The 24,022-nt window shown below is 42.2% G+C and overlaps 1 protein-coding gene and 1 long non-coding RNA gene across 2 annotated transcripts in view; one reads left to right on the top strand and one right to left on the bottom strand.

The window, feature by feature from the left end:
* The window catches only part of LOC115070865, a 33,628-nt gene extending 18,678 nt beyond the window's left edge, over positions 1 to 14,950 (top strand). Inside the window, exons 4-5 of the long non-coding RNA XR_003849977.1 lie at positions 14,417 to 14,517; positions 14,789 to 14,950. This is a non-coding gene — a long non-coding RNA (uncharacterized LOC115070865). The remainder of the gene's footprint in view (positions 1 to 14,416; positions 14,518 to 14,788) is intronic.
* CUNH21orf62 (chromosome unknown C21orf62 homolog) lies at positions 940 to 20,803 on the bottom strand. Its single transcript, XM_008835974.2, has 2 exons — positions 20,515 to 20,803; positions 940 to 1,873 (listed from the first exon to the last, which is right to left on the bottom strand). The coding sequence occupies exon 2, from the start codon at positions 1,807 to 1,809 to the stop codon at positions 1,168 to 1,170; it is 642 nt and encodes a 213-aa protein (XP_008834196.1). The 5' UTR covers positions 1,810 to 1,873; positions 20,515 to 20,803; the 3' UTR covers positions 940 to 1,167.
* Positions 20,804 to 24,022: the final 3,219 nt, after the last annotated feature.

Raw genomic sequence — 24,022 nt, 5'->3', positions numbered from 1 at the left:
GGAATGTACAGTCCCTAGACCTCTGAAATCTATCATTCTTGAGTTACAGCACTCCAGACAGTGTCACAAAATGAAGGAAAAAAAAATTAAGCACAGTGGTCCCTGATGTGTAGTTTCACGTCTAATTCAGAAATTTTAAGTTTCAAGTGGTTCTGAGGGCTGTGGTGATTGCCGTCCTACCCCATTCCACCTGAGTCATGAACGATCCCCTTTCCCATCACACAGACACTGTATATATCACCGTTCATTAGTCACTTAGTAGCTGTCTCAGTTTTCAGATTGGCAGGCTAGTATCTAAGAAACCCATTTTACTCCCTGATGGCCATAGCATGCAAAGTAGCAATGCTGGCAATTCGCTGTGCTTCCTTTTGGTTGATCTCACATCATCATGGGAAGACAAAGTACTGGGTGAGACAGCAGCTTACATAACCTTTGTTACAGTATGTTACATTTTTGTTAATCCCATACTGAGTCTGATTTGTAAATTAAATGTTATCAAAAATATGAAAGAAGGAACAAGGTTCATATAGGGGTTAGCACTATTTGCTGATCCAGGCATCCTCTGGGGTTTTGGAATGTACCCACACAGACAAAGGAGGACTACTGCATTCTGAAAGGGTCCTTTCCTAGGCTCATGCCTCTACTAAGCTCAAATAGTCTACTTTATCTACTTCTGACATCCTCCCACAGGTTGCCAGTTGCAAACACCTAGCCCCTAGCTGGCCCTCAAGACATATCTCAGGATTGAATCAACTTATTCTATTTATTTATTTATTTAATTTATTTACATTTTCTGTGTATGAGTGTTATGTCTGCATGTGTGTAAATGTACCCATGTTGTGTAGTGCCCAAGGAGGACAGAGGAGGGGGTTGGATACCCTGGAGTTACAGACAGTTGTTAGCCGCCAAGTGGGTACTGGAATTCGAACCCAGTCTTCTTCAAGAACAGCCAGTGCTCCTAACCTTGGAACCATCTCTTCTTTCTTTCTCAAAATAGCTCCCAAAGTTGACTGTGGAGCAGAGCAAAGAGCTGGCTACTCATGTGTCTTTGTTGCAACTGGGGGCTGAGGGAAGAGAAGGGGATACCTATCTCCTAGCCCAATTCCCAGATTCCTTGATCAAATGGGCCATCATTTCCCAGCGTTCCAGGCAGATGGACACAGGATATTAGTAAATGACTGTGATAACATAGCTTTTGTTGCTTGGCATTGGGAAAGTTTTAAAATAAGAAAAATCAGGAAAGTCTCTTGTGATGCTGGAAATGTTATCGATACTGTATGATTTTAAAGATGAGTCTCTGTTGAAAAGAGCCATATCTAAGAAAGAGATGAACATACATGTTTGCCAGCCTTTGTAATAGCAATCCCCTTCCCCTCTGCTGTGGATGAGCAAGCTCTGCTCTGGGGAGGGATGCTTGGCTTCAGTGTTGATGCTAAGCCTCTTCAAGCCACAGACAGCCAGGTACTCGGTGGGGAGGGTGTTGGAACCACACAGAGAAAGCTTCAGGTCTTGGACCAGAGTGAAATTCAGCAGGTGGCCCAATGTGGATGTGTCCGTGAACCAGATGGTCAGATGGCCATTATAGCTGGTTTGCTCCTCAGCAAAAGGCAGGACGGTTTTACAGCTGCACATCAAGTTGGCCAAACTGTAGTCACAGTCCCTGATGTCTACAGGGCAGCTACAGTTCCGAATAGTGTTTTCCTTTGTGAAAATTAGTGTGTTGTTCTTCTGACCTTTTGTGAGGTGATCGAGTACAAAGATGCCTAGTGCTCCAAACAGAAGCAGGCAGTGAGTGGAAGGCCGTATCATTCTTCTCTAGCATAGACTGGTGTGTTCCTGTTTCTCCTTCATGAGCCAATTCACAGACACTCACCTGAAAGAAAACCTGAAGCTTTGATATCACAGCCTCTCACTGGAAATACACACCCTATTGGAAAGCAGCTGCCTAAACAAGTGGCTGTAAACATTTTGTCTTGCTCTTCTAATTAAGACAGGCAATGTTTTTATCTTGGAACCTTGAGAGATGCATCAGCCAGACCTCTAAACTCTACTCAGTTGAGGCATAAAACTCTACGGATATGAGCTGACAGCAAGACTAACATGCCCGCAGAGCTGGGGTGGTGTCAGCCAAGGGACTACCACATCTTGTTTATGGGCGAGGGCTTGGCGTTATTAATGCCAGCATCCAACTGCTATCTATATCTTAAGACCCTCAGCGTGCACACGCCCTCCTCCCACTCCATACCTAACTTCCTGGAATTCAAAGACAAGCAATTCTGTGTAGGATCCAGCTACCCATGCATTGCTTGTTAAACAACACTGTGAACAGCAATGAAATGCTTAGTTAATGGTAGACTTCCATTCCTAATTAGACAAATGTATCTCCCATTCTCTCCTGGGCATATTAAATCTGTTTAGAGGTCCATCCATCCTTTCCTGGTCCCTACAAATGTACTTGTATATCAGAGTCAACTGTAACTATGTTGAGAGACAATGAAAGGACTAATTACGCACCAGTAATTTTTTGGTCTTTTTTTGAGACAGGATCTCCCTGTAGCCCCAGCTGGCCTGGAACTCACTATATAGACCAGACTGGCCTCCATCTCACAGAGATCTGCCTGTCTCTGCCTCCTGAGTGCTGGGATCAAAAGTATGTGTCATCATGCCCAGCATCACTCACCAATTTTAATCACAGTTATCTTGATTTATCAGCTTCTATCCCAGAACAAATTTTGGGAATTAATTTTGTCATACAATTTATTGTGAGGTTCAAAATTAAGCAATATAGAAGCACTGCTAAGTAAAATTAGGTGGGAAAATGGAAAACATTTCTGTTTTAAAGCATAATAGTGATGGGAGCTGGAGAGACGGCTCAGTGGTTAAGAACACTGGCTGCTCTTGCAGAGGACCTGGGTTTGGTTCCCAGCACCCAAATAGAAGCTAACAACCATCTGTAACTCCAGCTCCAAAGGATCTGACACCCTCTTCTGGCCTCCATGGGCATTGCATGCGTGGGTGCATTTACATACAGGCAAGACACTCATACTATACAAAACAAAATAATAAATAAAAGTAAATAAATAAAAATAATAGAAGTTCCTCCTGACTTACCTGATGCTTAAAGACAAACCAACAGCACAGTTCAGGTCATCAGTGTTTACAGAACACCATCAGAATGGGAAGAGATCTGTCATGAGACTGTGACAAGGAAGGTCAGATCTATGGACAGGGCCGCCATAAGAAGGGACAGGGGGACAAGAGATGAAGGGATCATTCTGAGGAGTTAAATATATGTCCAAAGAATATGATGAGAGCAGGAAAGGGATCTACAACACAGAGGGTTCAAGGTGAGGCCAGGAGGCACCAAGAAACTGGAAGGAGGCTAAGCTAAAAATACTAGGGTTCGGGCAGACAGGCACAAGTCCATCAGTAGGTGACTGCAATGCAGGGAGGAAAAAAACCAAGCTCAGCCAAGTATATTTGCACAAAAGGCAAAGTATTGGTTTCAAGAACTTGGAACTGCATCTATCCATCCTTCCTTCTGTCCATCTGTCCATCCATTTTCCATCCATCCATCTGTTCATGCATCCATTCATCATCTATTCCTCCTTCCATGCATTCGTTTATTTGTCTATTCATCCATCTGTTCATTCATTCACTCATTCAACTCATACTTACTGAGTTTGTTAGGTGGCAGGTACTTTGCTTGCCCTGGAGAAAACAGCTTAGAACTTTGAAGTCCCTTCAGGGTCCACCCTTCATGGAGTTTGTGTTCTAATGGATTTGATTCTGGGATTGGGGATTTAGCTCAGTGGTAGAGTCTCACCTAGCAAGAGCAAGGCCCTGGGTTTGGTCCTCAGCTCCGAAAAAAAAAAAAAAAAAAAAAAGACAAAAAAAAAATTGATTCTGCTTCCAGTTGACCATGGCACCAGAGTCTCAGACCAAGTCACATGAGGACCCAGAGCTGGAGCAGAGGAGAGCAGGGAGCAAGCCCAGTTAGGAGTCAGGCAGGGCCAAGCATGGATGATGTGCCAAGCCCTGGCTCAGGCAAAGCAGAAGAAGCAGCAATCCATAAGACCTGGGTGCTGCCCTCCAGGGCTTTGTACTTAAAGGAGGAAAACAAGCAATATTCAACATAGAGATGGCTGTAAAGATCCAGCAGAGAGATGGAGTCAGTTCCCCTGAGGGACTGGATAAGCTGGTTTACAGCCTATTTTTGAAGTGGACACTGGAGTTTCTTAAAGGATTTATTAATGTGTATTTTGTACAAAAAAAGCTTTGAGGAACTGGGAGGGCCAGTGCTCATTGTGAACAAGAGGTATCCCTGTTTTAAATGGTGTTAGAATGTGTTGATGACTATCCCACTTAGTAAGGACCAGGAGGGAATTTATTAACTACAAGATAATTTTAGATGACCTGCTGTCCCAGATTCCATCAGAGGTTTCTGGGGCTTTATGTCCCCATAACCTTGTGTTCACAGTACCAAGATTACTGTTAATACCATTGGCTCTCTCTGACTCCAGCTAAAGGGAAAGTGTATGTGTGTGTGCATATGCACATGCATGCATGCACTGGGCAGGGTGGGGGGTGTCCATGCATCAGCCACAGCCTGGGGAGAGAAAGTGTCTGCCTCCTTCTTCAGACACTGATATCTGTTCATGGCATGAAGGAAGAAGAAAGAGACAGGATGGGAAAATGATGTTGGCTTGCTGGGACATGGCCACCAGACATCTCCAAAGGAAATTGATATGCTTCCTCCAGCAAGGCCACACCTCCTGAAACATCCACAAACAGTGCCACCAACTGACCAAGTGTTCAAATACTTGGAGCCTATAGGGGACACTTACTCAAACCACCACAATTACCATTTAAAATGACATCTCTTTGGGATTTATTGAGGGATTGAATATATGTACTGGTAAGAACAAAGTGGCTTGGAAGACAAAAAGGAGAAATAGTCCCTGCCTCATATATCACCTCCTCCATGAAGCTTATTGGACATCTTCAAAGGTGTAGTTAGGCACAAAATTAATACCACATACAAACAGTTATTATAGGGATGGTGGCTGTGTACTCTGATCATTTGAAGGTGTTTTCCACTGGAAGAGGAACTCTCACCAACCAAGGGAGCTGTTGCTTGGCTCTGTGTTATTTCTAGCGTGGTACTTTGCATCTATCAATATTGATTGAACAGAAAAGCATGTCAATTTCAGGAACCCAATCAGACAATATTGAACAAAAATAATTGGTTTATATATTTTTGAAAAATCATGGAAGTATTCTAAGTATGGCTTTAGCTATTAAAAATGGGTTGTAAGAAATGTCTATTTTTTAATTCTTCTTCCTTCTGGGTGGACTTCACTCTCAGACAAACTCACATCTTCTGGGGACAAGACAGTCACCAGTAGAGGCAGGTTATCTTCTGCCAACTGAGCAACCTCCAGAGGAATAAATTTCACTTTCCCAATAGTTAGAGGCAAAAATGCATTGTCTCCCTAAGTCAGATGCTCAGCCTTGCAGCCAAAAACAAGACATCCAGCAGACAATGGACCGAGAGGGCAGAATGCAGGTTGAACAGAAGAAAAACACAGAGCAGTACCAGAGAACAGAGGGGGGGGGGGGGGGGGGGGGGGGGGGGGGCGGCAAACCTGTGCACACTGACCAGCTTGCCCTTCAAGGTCTCAGTAAGCACAGATAAAATGTGCTCCAGCTGTGTAGTGACAAGCCTCACTGCTGTGGTTTGCATGTGGTTTGTCCCCATGAGTTCAGGTGTTAGAAGCTGGGTCCTAGTGTGATGATGTTAGGGGTGGTGGGACCTTTAAGAAATAGATCCTACTGGATTGTCACTAGACCTCTTGGGGGCATTGCTCTCAGAAACTGATGCAGTTCTCATAGGACTCTGGTTCTAGTGAGAGAGCTGCTGTAAAAGAATGAATCTCACCCCTCTTCAAGCTCTGATTTTCTGTCTCACCATGTGGTTTCCCTTTCCCATGTGCTTCTATCACAATGCCATTTGACACGAAGCCCTTATTGGAGCTGATGAAATACAATTGCGTTTTTAGCCTTCAAAACTGTAAATAAACCTGTTTCTTTATAAACTTCCCAGCCCAGGTTTATATCTGAGACTGTTCACTTCTTACTGCAGCCTTCATCAATTTCTACCTCTTTTATTTCTCCTGGTTTCTTCACTTGGGTCTACTTCCACAGTTACTTTTCCATTTTAAAGTAAAAATCACTTCTGGATTCAAATTAAACACACTTCTGAATTAAACTTTTTGTTATTCTTTTTATGTGTATGAGTGTTTTATGTGCATGTGTGTAAGTGCACCTGTGTCATGCAATGCCAGAGGAGGCCAGAAGAGGGCATTGGATCCCCTGGAACTGGAGTTATGGATGGCTGTTAGCTGCCATGTGGGTGCTAGGAACTGAACCCAGGTCCTCTGCAAGAGCAGCCAGTGCTCTTAACCACTGAGCCATCTCTCTAGCCCCCCTAAATTAAAATTTTAAATCACATTTGATTTTTAACTGTAGCAATAATTTGAACAATGACACACATTTTTCCACAATCATATTTTTATCCTCTGTGTTAAGTTTGTAAAATTCAAAGCTTCATTATTAATGACATTTCAAGTGTGTTTTGGGTGCATGGTCCAAGAGCTTTCCTCCCACTGACACAATATCTCCTTGCAAGTACTATCTTCTTATAAACAGATTCATCTAGTTTGAAATGTTCCTTTTGGAGCCAAGTGTAAACATGATCTAAATGTTGGGTGTAATCCTAGATGGAGAAGGAATCTCTATGGAATTTGTTTTGAAGTAACTGATGTCTGTATCCACTTAATTCAGAAGCCTGTGCCTTCACACAGCTAGTTGCTGGTCTTAGATGCTACTGAGATTTCTTCAGCTGCCATACAGATTCTGAACAGTAGCTTTGGGCTTTTAAAATATCACCAGTGATTTAAAGGCTCAGACATCCAAAGGTTATGCATGGTATCCAGCATCTTGCTTGGAACATTCAGGTATCCTGATACTATCTGTGGTGTGTGTGTGTGTGTGTGTGTGTGTGTGTGTGTGTGTGTGTGTGTATTTTTGAGACAGGGTCTCCCTGCAGTCCCAGCCGGTCTGGAATTCACTATGTAGACCAGGCTGGCCTTGATCTTATAGAGATCTGCCTGCTTCTGCCTCCCAAGTGCTGGGATTAAAGGCATGAGTCACCATACCCAGCACTATCTGTGTTTTCTTATGGTTCCACACAGCCACTTACTGTGTATTCTGCCCTGAGTATATCAAAAACTTCTGGTGTGTTCCCAAGCCTACCTTCTTGTCTTCCCCCTGGCATACCACTTGTTCTAGTTTGCTTTCAATTTTTGTGAAAAAACACTCTGACCAATACCAACTTGGGGAGAAAAGGGTTTATTTGACTTATATCTCCTGGGTCACAGTTCATCACTAATGGATACCAAGGTAGGAACTCAGGGCAGGAACCTGGAGGCAGGAGCTGAAGCACAGGCCATGGAGGAACACTGCTTACTGGCTTGCTCCCCTGGCTGTGGTCAGCCTATTTTCTTATGCAATGCAGAACAACTGTCCCAGGGGTGGCACCATCCACAGTGGGTGGGAACCTCCCATATCACTCAAAAATCGAGAAAATGCCTCACAAACATGGCCACAGGCCAGTCCAATGGAGGCAGTTCCCCAACTGAGGCTCCCTCTACCCAGATGTGTCAAGTTGACAACTAAACCACTTCATGTTTAAGTTTCCTTTAATGATGTGGTGCTCTGTGACTGAGTTCTGGCCAGTGAAATATGATGGAAGATTCTGTGGAAGACCTGGAGGCTCTAGAAGATGTCAAAACTATGGACAGAAACTAGAATGACTACAGAGTAGGGCACATGCCCTCTTCCTATTAGTCCATGATGCAAGGAAATACTGATCTTCCTTCTGAAAGCCACTGCTGTTTGGAAGTCTGTGAACAGGCAGTCTACACTGATTAGTGGTGCTAATATTTTGCAACTTAAATTTAGAACCTTTTTCCTCAAAAGACAACAATGAATCAACACGTAGAGAACATTACTTAATGCCACATTGCAGTCAAAGTCATGGAAATCAAAAAGAAAGATATCACATCTCCCTCAAGGGTCTTGTAGTTTGCCTAAGGGACAATGCACTCTAGGGACAAGCAGTTGGACAACCAATAATAAGGCATTACCCTTAGCAGCACTGGTTAAAGATGCAGATGGAGTGTTGGTGGTGGTGCTGTTTAGGCAGGAAAGGAGTTGTTGGGATTAGGAGATAGGGCAGTGCAGAAATTAGAGTCAAGGGAGAAATCTCAGAATAATTGAAGTGTTCAGAGTACACATCAGATGCCCCAAGACCTACAAACTAGAAACAAAGTCAGTGCTAGCCATGACTAGTCTAAAATACTCCATCAAAAAAAAATTTAGAAAACTTTCCCCAATATATATGATCTTTTATTTACAAAGACCATACACATTTTAGCTCACTTACATGTTGTCTTCATTATTAACAATATGCAAACAGAATTTTAAAGATTTGAGATAAAAAAGAAATAAAATGAAAATGTGCCTCTGCTCCACGGGCTTGGCCTGTGCACCTTCTCCATGTCACCAGCCCTGTCAGCGGCCCCTATAAGAGGCAAAACTGAGCCAGTAAGACATATAGCAGGGGACCTGTTTAGATCTGTGTTCAAGGAAGGTTGCAGAGGCTGCCAAGGAGAGATTGAATTGAGGGAGGAGATGGGTTCTATGTAAGGGAACACCGTATTTTCATTGAATATTTACATCTATTTTCTGGCTCCTAACTCCAGGCTCTCCAGATAGATCGATTCCAATATCTGGAACCTCAGGAATTATCCAAGAGAGTAGGGTTTAGGAGGTGGGGGTGAGGATTAGCTTCTTCCTCCTTTAAGCATTCATTTGATGCACCGGCCTGATCCCTGGGCAGGAACTAGGAGTGTAGGAAGCTGAGAGCCCAAATGGGAACACTGGAAGCCACTATTGTTTCAACATAGCTTGGCTGGAAACTCAACTCCTGGAGACTCAAATCCACTCCCTTGTGGCCAGAAGGGTAGAGCTCATTCTCTTGGAGACTGGAGGTTCCGGGCTGTTTCATAGCTGAGCTGCTAATAAAGACTAGCTATTGACAAGCTACCAAAGGAGCATCTCACCCATCCCTGGGCTCCCCTTGCTATGTCTTCCTCTTAATTCCTTAAATATCCTCATCTATCTTTTCCAGGTACTCAAAACCCACCCTCAGACCAGGTCTAGTACCAGCTGCTTGGGTAGGAGCTTAAACCAACATATTTGTGCCTAAAGGTATTTGCACTTTAAGCTTTATCCCTGCCTTTATCTCCATTGCGAGAATAGCAGGGATTAAATGGGACACATGGGAGAGATGTGGGGTGAAGACTTCACTTTGAGGCTCCCCCAAAGAGTTATCACTTGTCTCAGGTCTGGTTCCCACTTGTCCATGACTGTGTCATCACCCTTCCCAGCTAGGCTAAGGACAAAGTCTGGCTGCACTGTTGTGTGGATATTGCATAACACTGTCCTCTGAACAGAACAGTCTTCACCATCACAAGCAGCTGTGGCTACTCATGAGCCTCTCTGTTGACATCTCTCATAGAAGGAAGAGGCAGGAAGGGTCATCAGACTCTTGCTTGAGATCTCAGCTACTCCTGCACCTCTCTGCCAGCTTCATGGGCTTTCATGGTCTTGGAAGGTGCTGGAAGTCTAACTGAAGGGGGAACTCCTTCTGTGCAACTGTGGGGACATCTTCATCCATGTATGCTGGGCTGAGACCTTTCAGCGGTGTGGCTGCTTTGAGGTCACTCATGCTTTTGTATGAAGTTCCTCACCCATACTCGGTGTGAACAAAAGTTCCTGGAAAGAGCTGCACCTTCCAGTGATCCTTCTACAAGGCTGATTAACTGACTGGATCTTCAATGATTTGAAGTGAGGTTGGAACTTTACAGGTCCAAGCCTAATTGTAATTCATCTTGGGCTCCTTTCAGCCCCGTTTATAGCCATTCCTTGTTCACTTCTGTGTCTGACCTAACATCCTTTGGGAATGTTAACAGACCACTAGCTTCCACCAACCAAAAGTCTAAGAATGTCATCTGAAAGCACCCAAGACTTAGAGCAGAGATTTCCCCCCACTTTGCTGTAACCTACCTACCTAATATTTCCACCAAGATTTTTGAAAACTTCCTTGGTTTATGACTTTCTTTGTTCTGTTACTATAGTGTCATCAAACTGTTACCATGTTGGAACATGGAATTTGGGGTAACCTAAATCTGTGTTCCTGGCCATGGTCACTCATATTTGGCTCCAGAATAAATGATCTCTTATCCCCTTTGAGGTAGAAGTTGTGTTTTGGTGTCAACATCTGTAAGAAAATCAAGTAAGCTCATTGGTTCGCCAAGTAGGACTTGGGTGAGATCATGCTTTGTTCTGTCGTTGGTGCCCTATGTGGGGTGAGTTGATGCCCTATGTGGGGTGAGTTGACACTTGCTTCTCATCTCTCCAGGAAAAGCTCACACAACAGTGGATGTGACACTCACAGTGGCCCCATGTGAAGCCTTAAAGTATAGGTCCCAAAAAGCTCTTGAGAAGAAGTTTTAGCATTTTTCTTTTCTTTGGCTGTATTTCAGGAATGAACTGCAGGAAGTAAGTTACAGTTAAACAGTGCAAGGGGATATTGAAAAGAAGGGACCAATATCCATGTTGCTTGATATTTCAAAGCTCATAAAGTTGAAAGTGAAGTTAATTTGGATCTCCCCATAATGTTTTCTTCATGTGATAAGTGTTGTCTTTCCTTTCTTCTTCACATCCCACAAACATACCCCATACCCAGGATGTGCCACTGAATTTTCATATGGCTTTTCAAGTGTTGACATTGGTCAGGGACACCTCTGTGGGAGGCAATCATTTAGATCTCCTTCAACATGGCTTACAAAGTTCACAGAGAGAGACAGGATCTGAGTTCACCATGACTTTGATGCAATCAGTATGTTGGATGACTTACTAAACTATTTGCTATCATCACACATATTTGTTGATTAAAAAAAGGGAGGTGGGAAGCAAAGATTCATGTCTCAGCTTATTTGGAATTTTGGCAGAATTAGCTTCAAGCATGCAATTTGGGTCCTTAGCAGGCTCACTGGGAAATATCTTTGTGATTGTTCATGTTCAACTCACTGTATGTGAATGGACCAGCCTGAGAGCCATGCTGAGTCTCATGTCTCTTAGTATGATATCAGAGGATAATCCTACTGAGCATGTTAGAATAAGAACAAAGCAAAATGCATGGGTCCTATTCATAAATGCTGTTACTACTATTCATAAGTACATTTTCAGACCCGTAGTACTACAGTACTGCTCATAGACTTTGAAGCTTTGCCGCATCAGTATTATAGTGGTATCAGGACTATATCAGCATGCTCTGTCAAGACATGCCTGAAAGTCACTTTGAAGAAATCTCATTTGCTATGTCACTTTTTTGTTTTGTTTTTTATTTTATGAGTGTACTGTCTGCATGTTTATAAGTGCATTCATGTCATGCAATGCCCTCGGAGGTCAGAAGAAGACATCTGATCCCCTGGAACTGGAGTTACAGATGGTTGTTAGCTGCCATGTGGGTGCTGGGAATCAAATCTGGGTCCTCTGTAAGAGCAGTCAGTATTCTTAACCACTGAGCCAGCTCTCCAGCCCAGAAAACATTTTTTTAAAAAGCTGCATGCAGGCAATACACTCATACATATAAAATAAAAATAATAAATAAAATATATATTTTTAAAAAGCTGTAACAAGTCAAATCAGATTTACAACAAATCATGGGCAGAGTGAGGTGGCAGCACGCCTTTAATCCCAGTACTCGGGAGGCAGAGGCAGGCAGATTTCTGTGAGATCCAGGCCAGCTTGGTCTATATAGCAAGTTTCCAGTCAATACACTCATACATATAAAATAAAAATAATAAATAAAATATATATTTTTAAAAAGCTGTAACAAGTCAAATCAGATTTACAACAAATCATGGGCAGAGTGAGGTGGCAGCACGCCTTTAATCCCAGTACTCGGGAGGCAGAGGCAGGCAGATTTCTGTGAGATCCAGGCCAGCTTGGTCTATATAGCAAGTTTCCAGTTGGCTGGGGCTAGAGGAAGACCCTGTTTCAGAAAATCAAAACAAACAAACTAACACCCCCTCCCCAAATTGTGGAAATGGGCAGTTTTGAAATCACTAGTGTGTTAACTTGGGAATTAATAGAATTAATTGTCCAACCCTCATTTCTACTAATCCCAGGCCTACGGTACGGCAGCAAAAACACATAATTTCTTTTTTATAGAAATTGCATTTATTTACTATTTATTTATTTATTTTTATTTATTTAGTCTGTGGAGGGTAGAATGGCCACGTGCCACAGTGAGTGTATAGAGGTCAGAAAACAACTTGCAGAAGACAGTTCTCTTCTTCTACCATGTAGGTCCAGGGATTGAACTCAGGTCATCAGGTTTGGCAGCAAGGGCCTTTGCCTACTGAGCTATCTCACTGGCCCCCAAACACATAATTTCTGAACTGCTCCTTCACAATGATAAGCAGTCTAAGTAGTGGTTGCTAGGGATGTGCATGACCTAATCCCTGGTACATGTGGCTATGTGACTGTACATGGAATATTGATTCTCTTTGCTGTGACAAAATACCTGACAGAAGCGACTTGAGGGAGGGATGATTTTGGCTCACAGTTTCAGAGGATTTCAGCCTGTTATGTCAGGGAAGGCCAGTGGTTGTGGGAGCACCTTAGTCTTTGTGGGTGGGACTGTGAGATGGCTGGGGCAGGCTAGAAGCAGACAGCTAGTTCAGAAATGGAGGTGGACTATAACCTTCAAAGGCCCACTCTAGTGGCCTATGTCTGATAGCTAAGCCCTATGTCCTAAAGCTTCCATAGCCTCCCAAAATAGTACCTCCAGCTGGGGACCAAATATTCAAACACATGAGCAAGAAGAGGACATTTCTCATTCAAACCATAGTAAATGTTGAGATGGCATTCAGTTAAAGATCTAGAGATAGAGAGCTGATCATGGATTAGCTAGGTAGGTTTCCTGTAATCATAAGGGTATCAGTTGAATTACAACCTTGAGACTAAAGTGATTAATACAGAAATAGATTAAACATCTCAGGGGCTTCCAGACTCAGGTGAGTAAGAACAGACTGTAAAAAGAACACTTTAGAGACAGAAGGCAAGGGCAACGTGATACATAGAGTGTGGTGTGGCTACAAGATGAGGTGAGCAGATGACTACCAAGAGATGCAAGAAGAGTTTCCAGAGAGAATCAGTCCTACTTACACTTTGATTTAAGCCTAGTAAGTCTAATATTTGGCTTCTGACCTCCAGTACTGCAGCAGAATGGATTCATGTTGTTTCAAGTGAGCAATTTTGCAAAAATTTCAAGCAGCAATAGAAATGAACACAGACATGAGGGAACTGGACCACCACATCAAACCACCTCTTTGGACCAAACTAACCAGCCTTTCCTTATTCCTAACTAGTTGCCTCATGTGCTCATTACTCCACTAGACTGGATCAGAAGCTCATGGGGTAGCTATGTCCTGAGCTCCTCTGAAGGATCACGATCAATGCTTTCCTAGGCTTGTCGCCTGCATGAGACAAGGCAAGCCTACGCTGAGGCATACTGACTTGTCCAGTGAGTTGGGGGAGGGAAGTCTCCAGGCAGTTCTTTGCATAAATGGAACTGCTGAGGAAGAGAGAAAGAAGATTCATGCTGACGCTGAAGGCTTGGCCCAGGGATGGAAGGAGCAGAAGGCAATGGGGTGGTGGTGTTTGTGTCTTCCCAGCCCAAACTTAGTCTTTGGGCTGAGATCAATGGAGCTGTAAGCAGAGGTTGTATGAAGTGTTTTTTTGTTTTTTTTTTTGTTTTTTTTTTTTTAGAACTATGGTGTGTGGAGCTCAAGAGGTCCCTGTCCAGGGGCAACATAGGACACTGAGCAGTAGACTGAAGCAGTCTCTCCTCTTTTGAATGGAATATAGTACAGATTTGGCATAGGAAGGATTGAGGGACAGGCAGCACCACTTGACCCCTTCAGAACAGATTGAGGATACTGCTGCATGTTGCCTCTGGTCATCAAGTCAACAGGGACCCCACACACACACCAGAAGCAAGGGATACTAGGCATCTAACAGTATTGGAGGCAGAAGCATGTGAAAGGAACACTGAGAAATTTCAAATGCAGTCATGGCATGGAGATGCTAAGAAATAATCGGTGGGGACTCTTATACAAACAAAGCAGTGATGTGAAGGCATGGGCTTGAATCAGTTTGGTAGGGGCACAAGTTAGTACAATACAAGCTGTTAATTTGGTCTTCTCTCTGCCCACAGACTGGTGAAGTCAGGATCTCTTTGGGTATCAGTTGAATTACGACCTTGAGACTAAAGTGATTAATATAGAAATTAAACTTCTCAGGAGCTTCTAGACTCAGGTGAGTAAGAACAGACTGTAAAATAAAGTACTGAGTTCATCTGGGTGTTGATTTTGCTCATTACTTTGCTTTTAGGGGTCCTGGGCTAATGTGCTGTGGACATAAGGTTTCTGACATGACAAAGCCCTGGTTTTCTTGTCTACAGTTGTCTACAGTCCTTAGCACAGAACCTGACACACAGAGGCACTCCATGAATATATTATCCAAATGAGTTTCTACGAAAGCTAAGTTAAAGATGTATATATCTGATCCTTTGCTTTTTGCATTCTAGATTTGTGGAGTATATTATGTTATCAAATCAGTAAGCAGATCGCCTGCATTCTTACTTATTCCAGAGGCTGAAGCAGGAGGAAGATCACTTGCACCTAGGAGTTCGAAACCAGCCAGAGCAACACAGCAAGACTCTAAGACTCTGACCAAAAAAAAAAAAAAATCGGCACACAAAATGCATCTTGTTCTTTAGCAAGAATTTCATACTGTGGCTTAGCCATGGCAGGGAAACCATAAGTTTTTGTGTATGGGTGAGAAGGTAAATGTTTGAGCTTAACGTCTTATGCCTTGGCTATGCATCATCTTGAAAGTCACTGAATGGCACTGGGAAAAATGCATGAGGCTCCCTCACTCTCTTGTAACTTCACCAATAAGCCTAGTGTAGGTTTGAGCTGGCCTTGGAAATTTCCTGTGCATCTGATAGGGTGTAGGGTTAAATACACTTGCTTAGAAGGGAGATCATGAGTTCCAAGTGAGGGCCTCTTAGCACTGCCCTTCCATCTCCTGTCAGACATCCTCCCAAGAGCACAGTCAGTAAGTATGCAGATACCCCTTGGCATTCACAGAGAAGTGTTTATAGTGCCCACCCCCACAGCCTGCATAGGCCAAAATCTATGGACTCTCTATATAAATTCCCTTATATAAAATGGCAGTATTTACATTCATCCTCCTGTGTGCTTAAAATCATCTCTTGATTATAATATAATTTATAATGCTTATAAATAGTTGTCTTGCTATGTTGTTTAGAAAATAAGGATAAGAAAAAAATTCTATACATCCTTAGTACATACATCAATTTTTCCGAATATTTTCTATCTGAGGCTGGTTGAGTCTGTAGATGTGGGACCCATCAATACAGAGTGCCAACAGTATGGGTCTCTCAGACACTGGTGAGCACGACAAAGCCCATGACCTTGCTGTTCTAGGTTGAGGGATTATAACAGCTTTTGCTGAAAAACCCTCCTACAACCTGTCACAAGCCTGGACTCTAAAGCTATGCAGGGAAAACCTTGCTCAGACCACTGGCCAGTATCCTGTGAGGTTGCCAAGGATGAGTGAGACACTAATGGCTCTGCTGGGAGATGAGAAATCAGAAATTCTGGTAAGCCTTTATAGTTTTAATTGCTTGCTTCCAGAACAATAAAGAGGGATTCAAACCTTCCACTCAAGTTGTATATTATTACATTCCCACAAAGTCTCCTGAACTATTACCTCAAGGTGTGAGTCTTGGGGTTTTTTTCCTTTCATCCGAGTTAAAGATCAAGTTCCAACTATGAGATTTTGTTAAAAAAAGGAAAAAAAGTTTTCCTTTTCTTAAACTGTGGTTTAAGATACAAATATTGGAACCAAAGGACATTGAAACTTTATTACTTTCTTGAAAGATTATTAAGAGTTTTAAAATGACTCCTGGGAATGATGACTAAAAGTAACATGGTATCCTACAACAGAATAAGACACTTGATAAAATTGGAATAGCATTTGGACTTTAGTTTTCAATAATAGTACATCAGTATTGGTTCACTAGTTGTAACAAATGAACCACAGTAATGTATGATGTTTACACAGGACCTCTCTGTACTATCCTGTACACTTTTTTCTGTAACTCTAAAACTCTCCTAAAATATGCTTTTTAAAAAGAGTGCTTCCTGTCAGCATAAATGACTCCCTAAAGACTTATTCTGTATGACAGAAACTTCAGAAGATAATCTGGGCAGAACAATTTAGGCTAAATCTAGTGCCCTTGAAATGGTATAGGTGCTCCTCCAAATGAACTCTTCTGGCTTTCTTTTAAAAAATCTTTTTATTTATTTATTTTTATTTTATGTGTATGTGTGAGTGCCTGTGTATATGTATGTGCACCATGAGCATGCAATACCCTTAGAGGCCAGAAGAGGGTGCTGAATCCCCTGGAACTGGAGTTAGAGACAGTTGTGAGCCACCATGTGGATGCTGAGAACTGAACCTGGGTCCACTGCAAGGGCAGCCCATGCCCTTACATGAGGAGCCATCTCTCCAGTTCCCAATTCTGGCTTTCTTAATGACTGTGATGGCTAGTATTGTCAACTTGACAGAATCTAGAATCATCTGGCCAATGGGTCTCTGGGGGATTATCTTTATTGTGTTGATTGAAATGGGGAGAACCATGCACCATGGGTGGCACCATTTCCTGGATGGGATCCTGACTATATATAAGTAGAGAAGAGAAGTTGAAAACAGCAGCATACAGTCATCACTGTTTTCCTGATTTGGATGCAATGTGATCAGTTGCTTCAAGCTCCTGCCACCTTGACTTCTGCACTGTGATGGACTGTGCCCTTGAACAATGAGCCAGAATCAACTCTTTCTTCCTTGAGTTGCTTTTGTCAGAGTATTTTATCACAGTATCAGGAAAGGAAACTAAGACATTAACATTGAAGACCAGGAATTTCAGCAATGCAAGTAGGAAGCACTTATTTTTATGGACTGTCCAAACTAGGAAAGCAGAGGCATTAAGGAACACTTAGATGAATCCTGAGTGGTTTGTGGGGGGCGGGGGGGTGAGGATGTCTTTGGGCTCCCACTCTGTTCTACTCTCCAGTTCTGACTTGATTCCTCCCTTACGTTACTTACATTGTCTCCTAAATCTGAGAATAACTATTTTTCTTATCTGCTAAGAAACCACTTCCATTTCTTAAGTTTTCTTTAACTCTTACCCTTTTCTTGAACCTTTACTAGGTTTAGGGGAGTAACCGACAACACAGTTAACAAATCTTCCTTGTCTCAAACCTCTTAGAGTACTAAATCAGTGTGAAACAAATGAATTGAAAAATAAGTTTTTATAAGCAGACCTGTGATTGGATAGCCTGCTGGCTGTGTGAGCTAAGAGTTGTAAGCCTTTTCAGTGAGGCTCTTGCTGCCATCACGCAATCATGGAATCATTCAAATGAGTCTCAGTGACCCAGCCCACAATATTCCAACAAATAATTTCCTGGCTCTTCTGGTCTTATTTCTGCTGGTTTCTCACCAGCACTTGACCTAGTTGCCTACTCCTCCCTCTTCCATTTTTTTAAAAGAATGGCCTGGAACTTGCTATATAGACCAGGCTCGTGTTGAACTCAAAGAGATCTGCCTGCCTCTGCCTCTTGAGTGTTTTTATTCCCTTGAATGAACTTTCAGTTTTTCCATGGCACTCATTCTCCTTGGCCTTTTGCTGTGTCCGTGGCTGTTCTTGTATCTCTCTGGCAGGAGTCTCATCTCCCTACCTTGTCCTAGCTATATGCCCAAGCTCAAGGCCTACCCCTCTTTTCTATTTCCTCCACTCCCTCAAGGTTTGCATGATGCTCCTGGCTTTAAATATCATCCATGCTAATGATCTCTCTTGAGTTCCTAACCTCTTCCCAAGCTTCAGGCTCCTAGAAGCAGAATTTACCTGGAAGTTCTTCCTGAAGAACTTGACTAATAGACATTGGTCAAGCATGCAGCTCTTGATTTCCAAGAAAAGTTGCAACTTCTACGTGGAGGAGAAATGTTAGTGCCACTTTTTATTGTTGTCCCTCAGTTCTGTGTTCCCAAGGCTAAACACAGGAAGTAATCATCAATAAAAGGCAATGTACTTAATGCAAAAACTGACTGAAGTCAGGAACTCTACGTGGTTTTTATTCACTCAGTTGTTTATATGATTTTTTAGAATGTTGCCTTGGCTGGTCTTGAACTCCTGAGCTCAAGTGATCCTTCCACCTCAGCCTGCTGAACAGCTGGAACTACAGGCACATGCTTGGCTTTATTTAGTAATAACATACAATTAGTGCTCCTTTTGTGCCAGGTACTATTCTAAATACTTCATATGTTTTATATCATTGGATACTTACAGTAATTCTAAAGGTAGCTATTATAGTCCCATTACCATATTAGAAAATGGAGACACAGAGGAGTTGAATAACTTGTCCAGGATCCCAGAGCTAGTTAGTAATGGCTCAGATTTTAATCCAGACAGCCAAATACATGGAAAGGAGCTACAGTGGAAATGATTGTGCTGTTCCCAGCCCAAGGTCATGTGCAGATTTAAATGATGTTCCATACCTCATATTCTATCACTACACTACATCGGCCTCTAACTGAACATGTCTGTGGGAATCACATGCTATATAAGGTGTAAGCAAGATGAATTAAGTGAGTACTGCAAGACATAAACATTTCAGGAACACTCGTTGAAAAAGAAACATTTATAAATTTGAGTTAACAGGTTTAAGCTCACCATTAGAATAGAGGGTAATATAACTGACAACTGCTAATGCAGGCATGGAACACGGTACAAAGAATACCTCAGAGAGAGTCCCCAGGAAGCCCTAACTAAATGGTGCAGTTTCCGCACCTTCTTCTTGACACACTGAATTTGCCAAAGAGCAAACCCTTCAGATATTTCCAGTGAGTGACCTGGCACATACTCAGGTGATTTATTTGCTGGGGTTCGAACTCATGGCTTTGCCCAGCTGCCCATGACACAAGGTGGTTTATCTGCTCTCCACACTGGAGGCCCCCTGATTTGTCTCCCACAGACACAAGCAACTGGGTACTGGATTCTAAAAGCTGATCATATGCCAGTTTTAAGCGATGAAAAATTGGTGTGGAAAAGAAAGTTGGGAAATCCAACTTAGCCATTGAAAAGCACTCATTTCTGCAAATACTTTATTGAAACTTATTTCAGAAAATGTCCATTTTCTGTTAGAGAGAAATTACTAAAAATATCTTGTTTTCCCTCCAACTATATTTCATTATTCAATCTAAAAAATTGAAAACTTCTCAAAGATCACTCTTTTCACTAAAAATTTCAACCAAGTTTGAAAACAAATGAAGTCTGGGTTTTCAGAATTTTATAAGGACAGTTTTTTTTTTTTTTTTCATAAATATCATGCACAGTGCTTTTGGAAACATTTTCTTTTACCCCAAATAGAGCAACATACTTTTTTGCTAAAAACTGTCCAAGAACATGTTTATAACACAATCAAATTGATGTAGGACTGTGTATGGACTACTGGCCTTTAACTAAACATGACCTCATCTTGTCTGAATTGTTCATTATTTATCATGTTCTTTCTATTTTTAATAAAAACACTAATTTTTTAAAAAGTTAGCAACCTGATCCAAATGCTAATGTGTATCCAAGTTTACTGTTTCTAAGGAGTAAACTCTACAAACCAAGCATGTAAATGAGCTGTAAATAAATATAATACTATTGAAAAATACAGTAAAAAAAATCACCATTAGCTGTGCTTGGTGAAACTTCTCGATTTCCTTCACTCTCAAGATCAGAAAAAGAGATAGGATATGGATCTGTTTTATTTCATTATTTAATATTGTAGACTAACAGAAGAGAAGAAATAGAAGTATTAAAATAGAATCAAGAAGTTCAGATTCCTATTTATCTAGGGACTAAAAGAGAAACCCATTTCACTCTTGCTTGATGCCCTGAAAAGGTTTCCATTTAAAGGCAGATCTCAGTAGAAAGTTACTCAGGTGCTTGGAAGCCTCAAAAAGTGTTTGGCGGCCTCGGCCACCACGCTTACTTGTGGCCAACAGGCTGTGTTTCGGGAATGTGGGTATGTGGAAGCTACGAGGAGGTGGGCCTGACAGTGGCCTCTCCAACAGTCGCAGAGCTTCCCTGCCATGCAGCAGAAATTCTGAAGGTATTCACGTTGTCTGTTTGCGCTACACAGGCTTTTTTAAAAATAAGAGCAGATCTTTACTTACATCTTGCAGCCAACGCGGGGTCTTGACTCTCCTCTCTGGTCTGCAGACCGCCGGACCTCTTGCCTGGCCACTGATCCCTCACCCTGGCTTGACGTCTGGTTTAATCTGCTAGCAAGGGTGGAATGCGTGGTCTCGTGGTCTCGCACTAGCTGTTCTTTTCCGTTTCCAGAGGGCCAGTGGCCTGGTCGTTTCCACGGCAACCAGGAGGAAGCCGGCCGGCCTACCAGTTTCATTAACCACACAGCAGGAGAGAACCTGTCTCTTTTGGAATTCTAAACTGGGAAGTTTCCAGAAGAAACTGAGGGTGCCGCTGCTGTAGGCTGACTCCAAAGGGGAGGCACAATGGAAGACATTCTAAGCTAGCAGGAAATTGGCTGGATTAAAAATAGACTATGGAGCCGCCTTGGTACTTTTAAATCCCTGATTTGTTCCTCTCTTTCTGGCCTGATGAATTGTTACTTATGGCAAGTGCCAGAGGTAGTGTAAAAAGTATTCTGTTCTGACTGTTCCAAAGAGAAAACGAACTCATTTCAATTTCAAAGCTGTAGTCCCAGCCCCTCATTAATTCATTTTTTAAAAAACTTTTAATGTATATTTTTATTGAATTTTTGTGCATTTTAATCTTTATACACCTTCCTCCATTTGGATCTCCCCAAATCCAGCCCCACAGGATTTCATGCATTCTGTCATATATGTTAAGGACTATCAAGTCAAGTTAGTGTCCCCAGATGGCCCTCAGTGCAAGTTCATCTACTGGGGTCTAGTCAGCCTATCTAGAGTCTCTCCCTTGAAGAAGATCAACTTTCACCCAGCAGGAATCAGCTGTCAATAGTTCTTTGACTAAGATTGCGTTTATTCATTTTTTTTAAATATTAGAAGTCAGAAAATAAGTAAATGTTTTTTTAAAATTCTGTGTTCATTGGATGATGGCTTAGTCCATTTGGGCTGCAGCAGAATGTCATAAACTGAGTGACTGGAAAGCAGTATATCTATTTGTCATCGATCTGGAGGCAGGGAAATGTGTGGTCCAGGTGCCAGCAGATTCAGGGTCTGATAAGGGTCTGCCTCCTGATTCACAGACACCCCTTCTAGGCATGTTCTGAATGGCAGAAGGGGGAGAACTCTGGTCTCTTTAGCTCTTTCTATAGGCTCTAATCCTATTCATGAGGGTTCTACCCTTGTGACTGCTTCATGTGCCCACCATCCTACACTGAAAATAAGATAGAAATTTGGGGGAGACATAAACATTGGGTCTTTAGCAACTAATGAGGGTTTGCTATATTTGAGAGTGGTGGTAGATAGTCTTACTAGTGTGAAACACAGGGGACTAGCGCAATTGATATATAGTTACTACCTCATCTACTGCATTGTTGTTTCGCTTTGGCTGACCTCAAACTCTTGATCCCTCTGTCAGTTTCCTGAGTTTTGGGATTACAGGCATGTGACTATGCCTAGCCTCTCATCTACTTCTTAATTTTAAGGGCTAAGATTCATGACATGAATCTGTAACATGAAGTGGGCACAGAGAAGGGCATAGTAACTAGGTAGCTGATGTTATTATGTTGTCCCTCTGTTTATGACTCCATGTCTTCCTGAACTCCTGCTGAGTAGGGATCTGGACTGAGGGTGAAGACTAAGGAGGCAAGTACCTCCCTGGAAATTGGAGATCAAACAAAGAGCTGCTGATGGAACTGGACTGCATCTCTGTGTGCCATTCTAAACTTTTGCTTATAGGTTTGGCATCTCCCTACCTTTTGGAGGTATTTAATTCCATTTGGTCTTTGTGTTAACCAGGTCACATAGCTTAATTGATTTTGCAAAATTTGAGTGATGAGGAGACTAACCAAACCACATTTTAGGCTGCCTATTTTGTTCCCCTGTAGAGTCACTGGGTGGTGGGCAATTATTTATTCACAATGGGATTGAATTTGAGTTTTGCCTTCAACTAATTTTATTTTCTTTTGTTTAATCATGAAAGCAGTGCAGATTCTTGACATCACACTTACATTGCATCCAGTGTATTATATGAAAATGAAAAATGATATCCATCTTTCCAACTTACCTTGTAGAAATGACTGGGAAGTCTGCTTCCAGTAAAAGAAAAAAATCTTACTTGGCTTTCAGGTTTTAGCAACTGTTTTGGTTGTTAATTAACATGCTGGTTCCCTAAAATCTTTTTTTAATTTTTAATTTTTATTTGTTATTGTCGTGTGTGTCTGTGTGTGTGTATGTATGTGTGTGCAGGTACATGCATGTCATGGTGTGCATGTTGAGGCAGGGTCTCTCCTGTTTCTGTGACTCTGTGGACTTCAGGCTAGCTGGCCAGAGATTCCTGCCTCCACTTCCCACCTCGCAGTGGGAGTACTAAAATTAGAGAGGTGAGCCACAGCATCCTGCTTTCTTGTCAGTTCTGGGGATCACACTCAGGTCATTTGGGGATCAAACATGGGTCATCAGGTTTGCACGACAAGTGCTTTTACCAGCTGAGCCATCTTGTCAGCCCCCTCAAAATCTTTTACTGTGGGCTCAAATTCCCTCGTTTTCCACACCCATTCTTCATGTTTTCTCTTCCAAAGGCCCTGCAATCTGCAGGTTTTGAGGACAATATCTCAATGGAGTGATCCTTCAATCCATGGAGATTCAACCTGGTAGATAAATACCTCCTCCTTTCTCATCCCAGACAAAGAAGTACTGATATGTGTGCTATGTGGCTTCTCAGGTGGACCACAGCATTGAACAACTCAATAATATACTGCGGGAGGCCTCTCCTGCCTTCAGTCTCCTGCACCCTGCTCTTGTGATCAGTTATCCATAAAGTATTTCGATTTTTTTCTATTTTTGTTCCGTTGTGCTCTCTGGGGAAATCAAACTAAGACTTAAAAAATATTCTTTCCAGATTCTAAAATAAATCCTATCTATAAGCTAAAAACCAGCCCTTTCCACTTCCTTATGACTTTCTTCTACAGAAATGGCCTCACCTCTCCCATGTATAATTATCTCATAAAATGGAGAAAACAATGCCTGAAGCAACAAAGTGGTGTCTTCAGTCCCTTAGATGGTTTTCTAAAGCATCATTGTGCATCACCTTAATAACAACATCATCCATGAGCTTATCTGCATGCCCAAAACAGCAGAGTCCCCATGACTCCGTGGTTACAGCATACCCAGTGATTAGTAGAGAGACTAACAAAAGCATGTTATGATACAGATGTTGGGCAGCTGGTTAGACTTGCTCTCCAAATAAGTGACTCATGGCTGTATGGTGGTTTCTCAGCTGATATGAATCCAATGTGTGTCTTGGCAAATTTACATATTACTACATGTCTTGGATTAAGTGGGGGGGGGGTGTCGCTGACAAAGAGTAAGAACCAGATCTATTAAACCCTTGAATGTTAGGCATCTATTGTACTTTTTCTTTCTTAATCTCCACTGCTAGATTTAGGACCTAAGAGATAGACAGCATCCCCATCCTGAAACAAATGCATCTTTGCCTGACTTGGTAGTACCA

The sequence above is a fragment of the Nannospalax galili genome, unplaced genomic scaffold (genome assembly GCF_000622305.1).
Source record: "Nannospalax galili isolate Female #2095 unplaced genomic scaffold, S.galili_v1.0 scaffold136, whole genome shotgun sequence".
In the NCBI taxonomy this organism is placed as follows: domain Eukaryota; kingdom Metazoa; phylum Chordata; class Mammalia; order Rodentia; family Spalacidae; genus Nannospalax; species Nannospalax galili.
Note: the sequence above shows the minus strand (reverse complement) of the source record. Positions and strands in the feature narration are given on the sequence as shown.

Coding starts and splice junctions, on each gene's coding strand:
- CUNH21orf62 (XM_008835974.2), bottom strand. CDS start 1,809: ATGATACGGCCTTCCACTCACTGCCTGCTTCTGTTTGGAGCACTAGGC.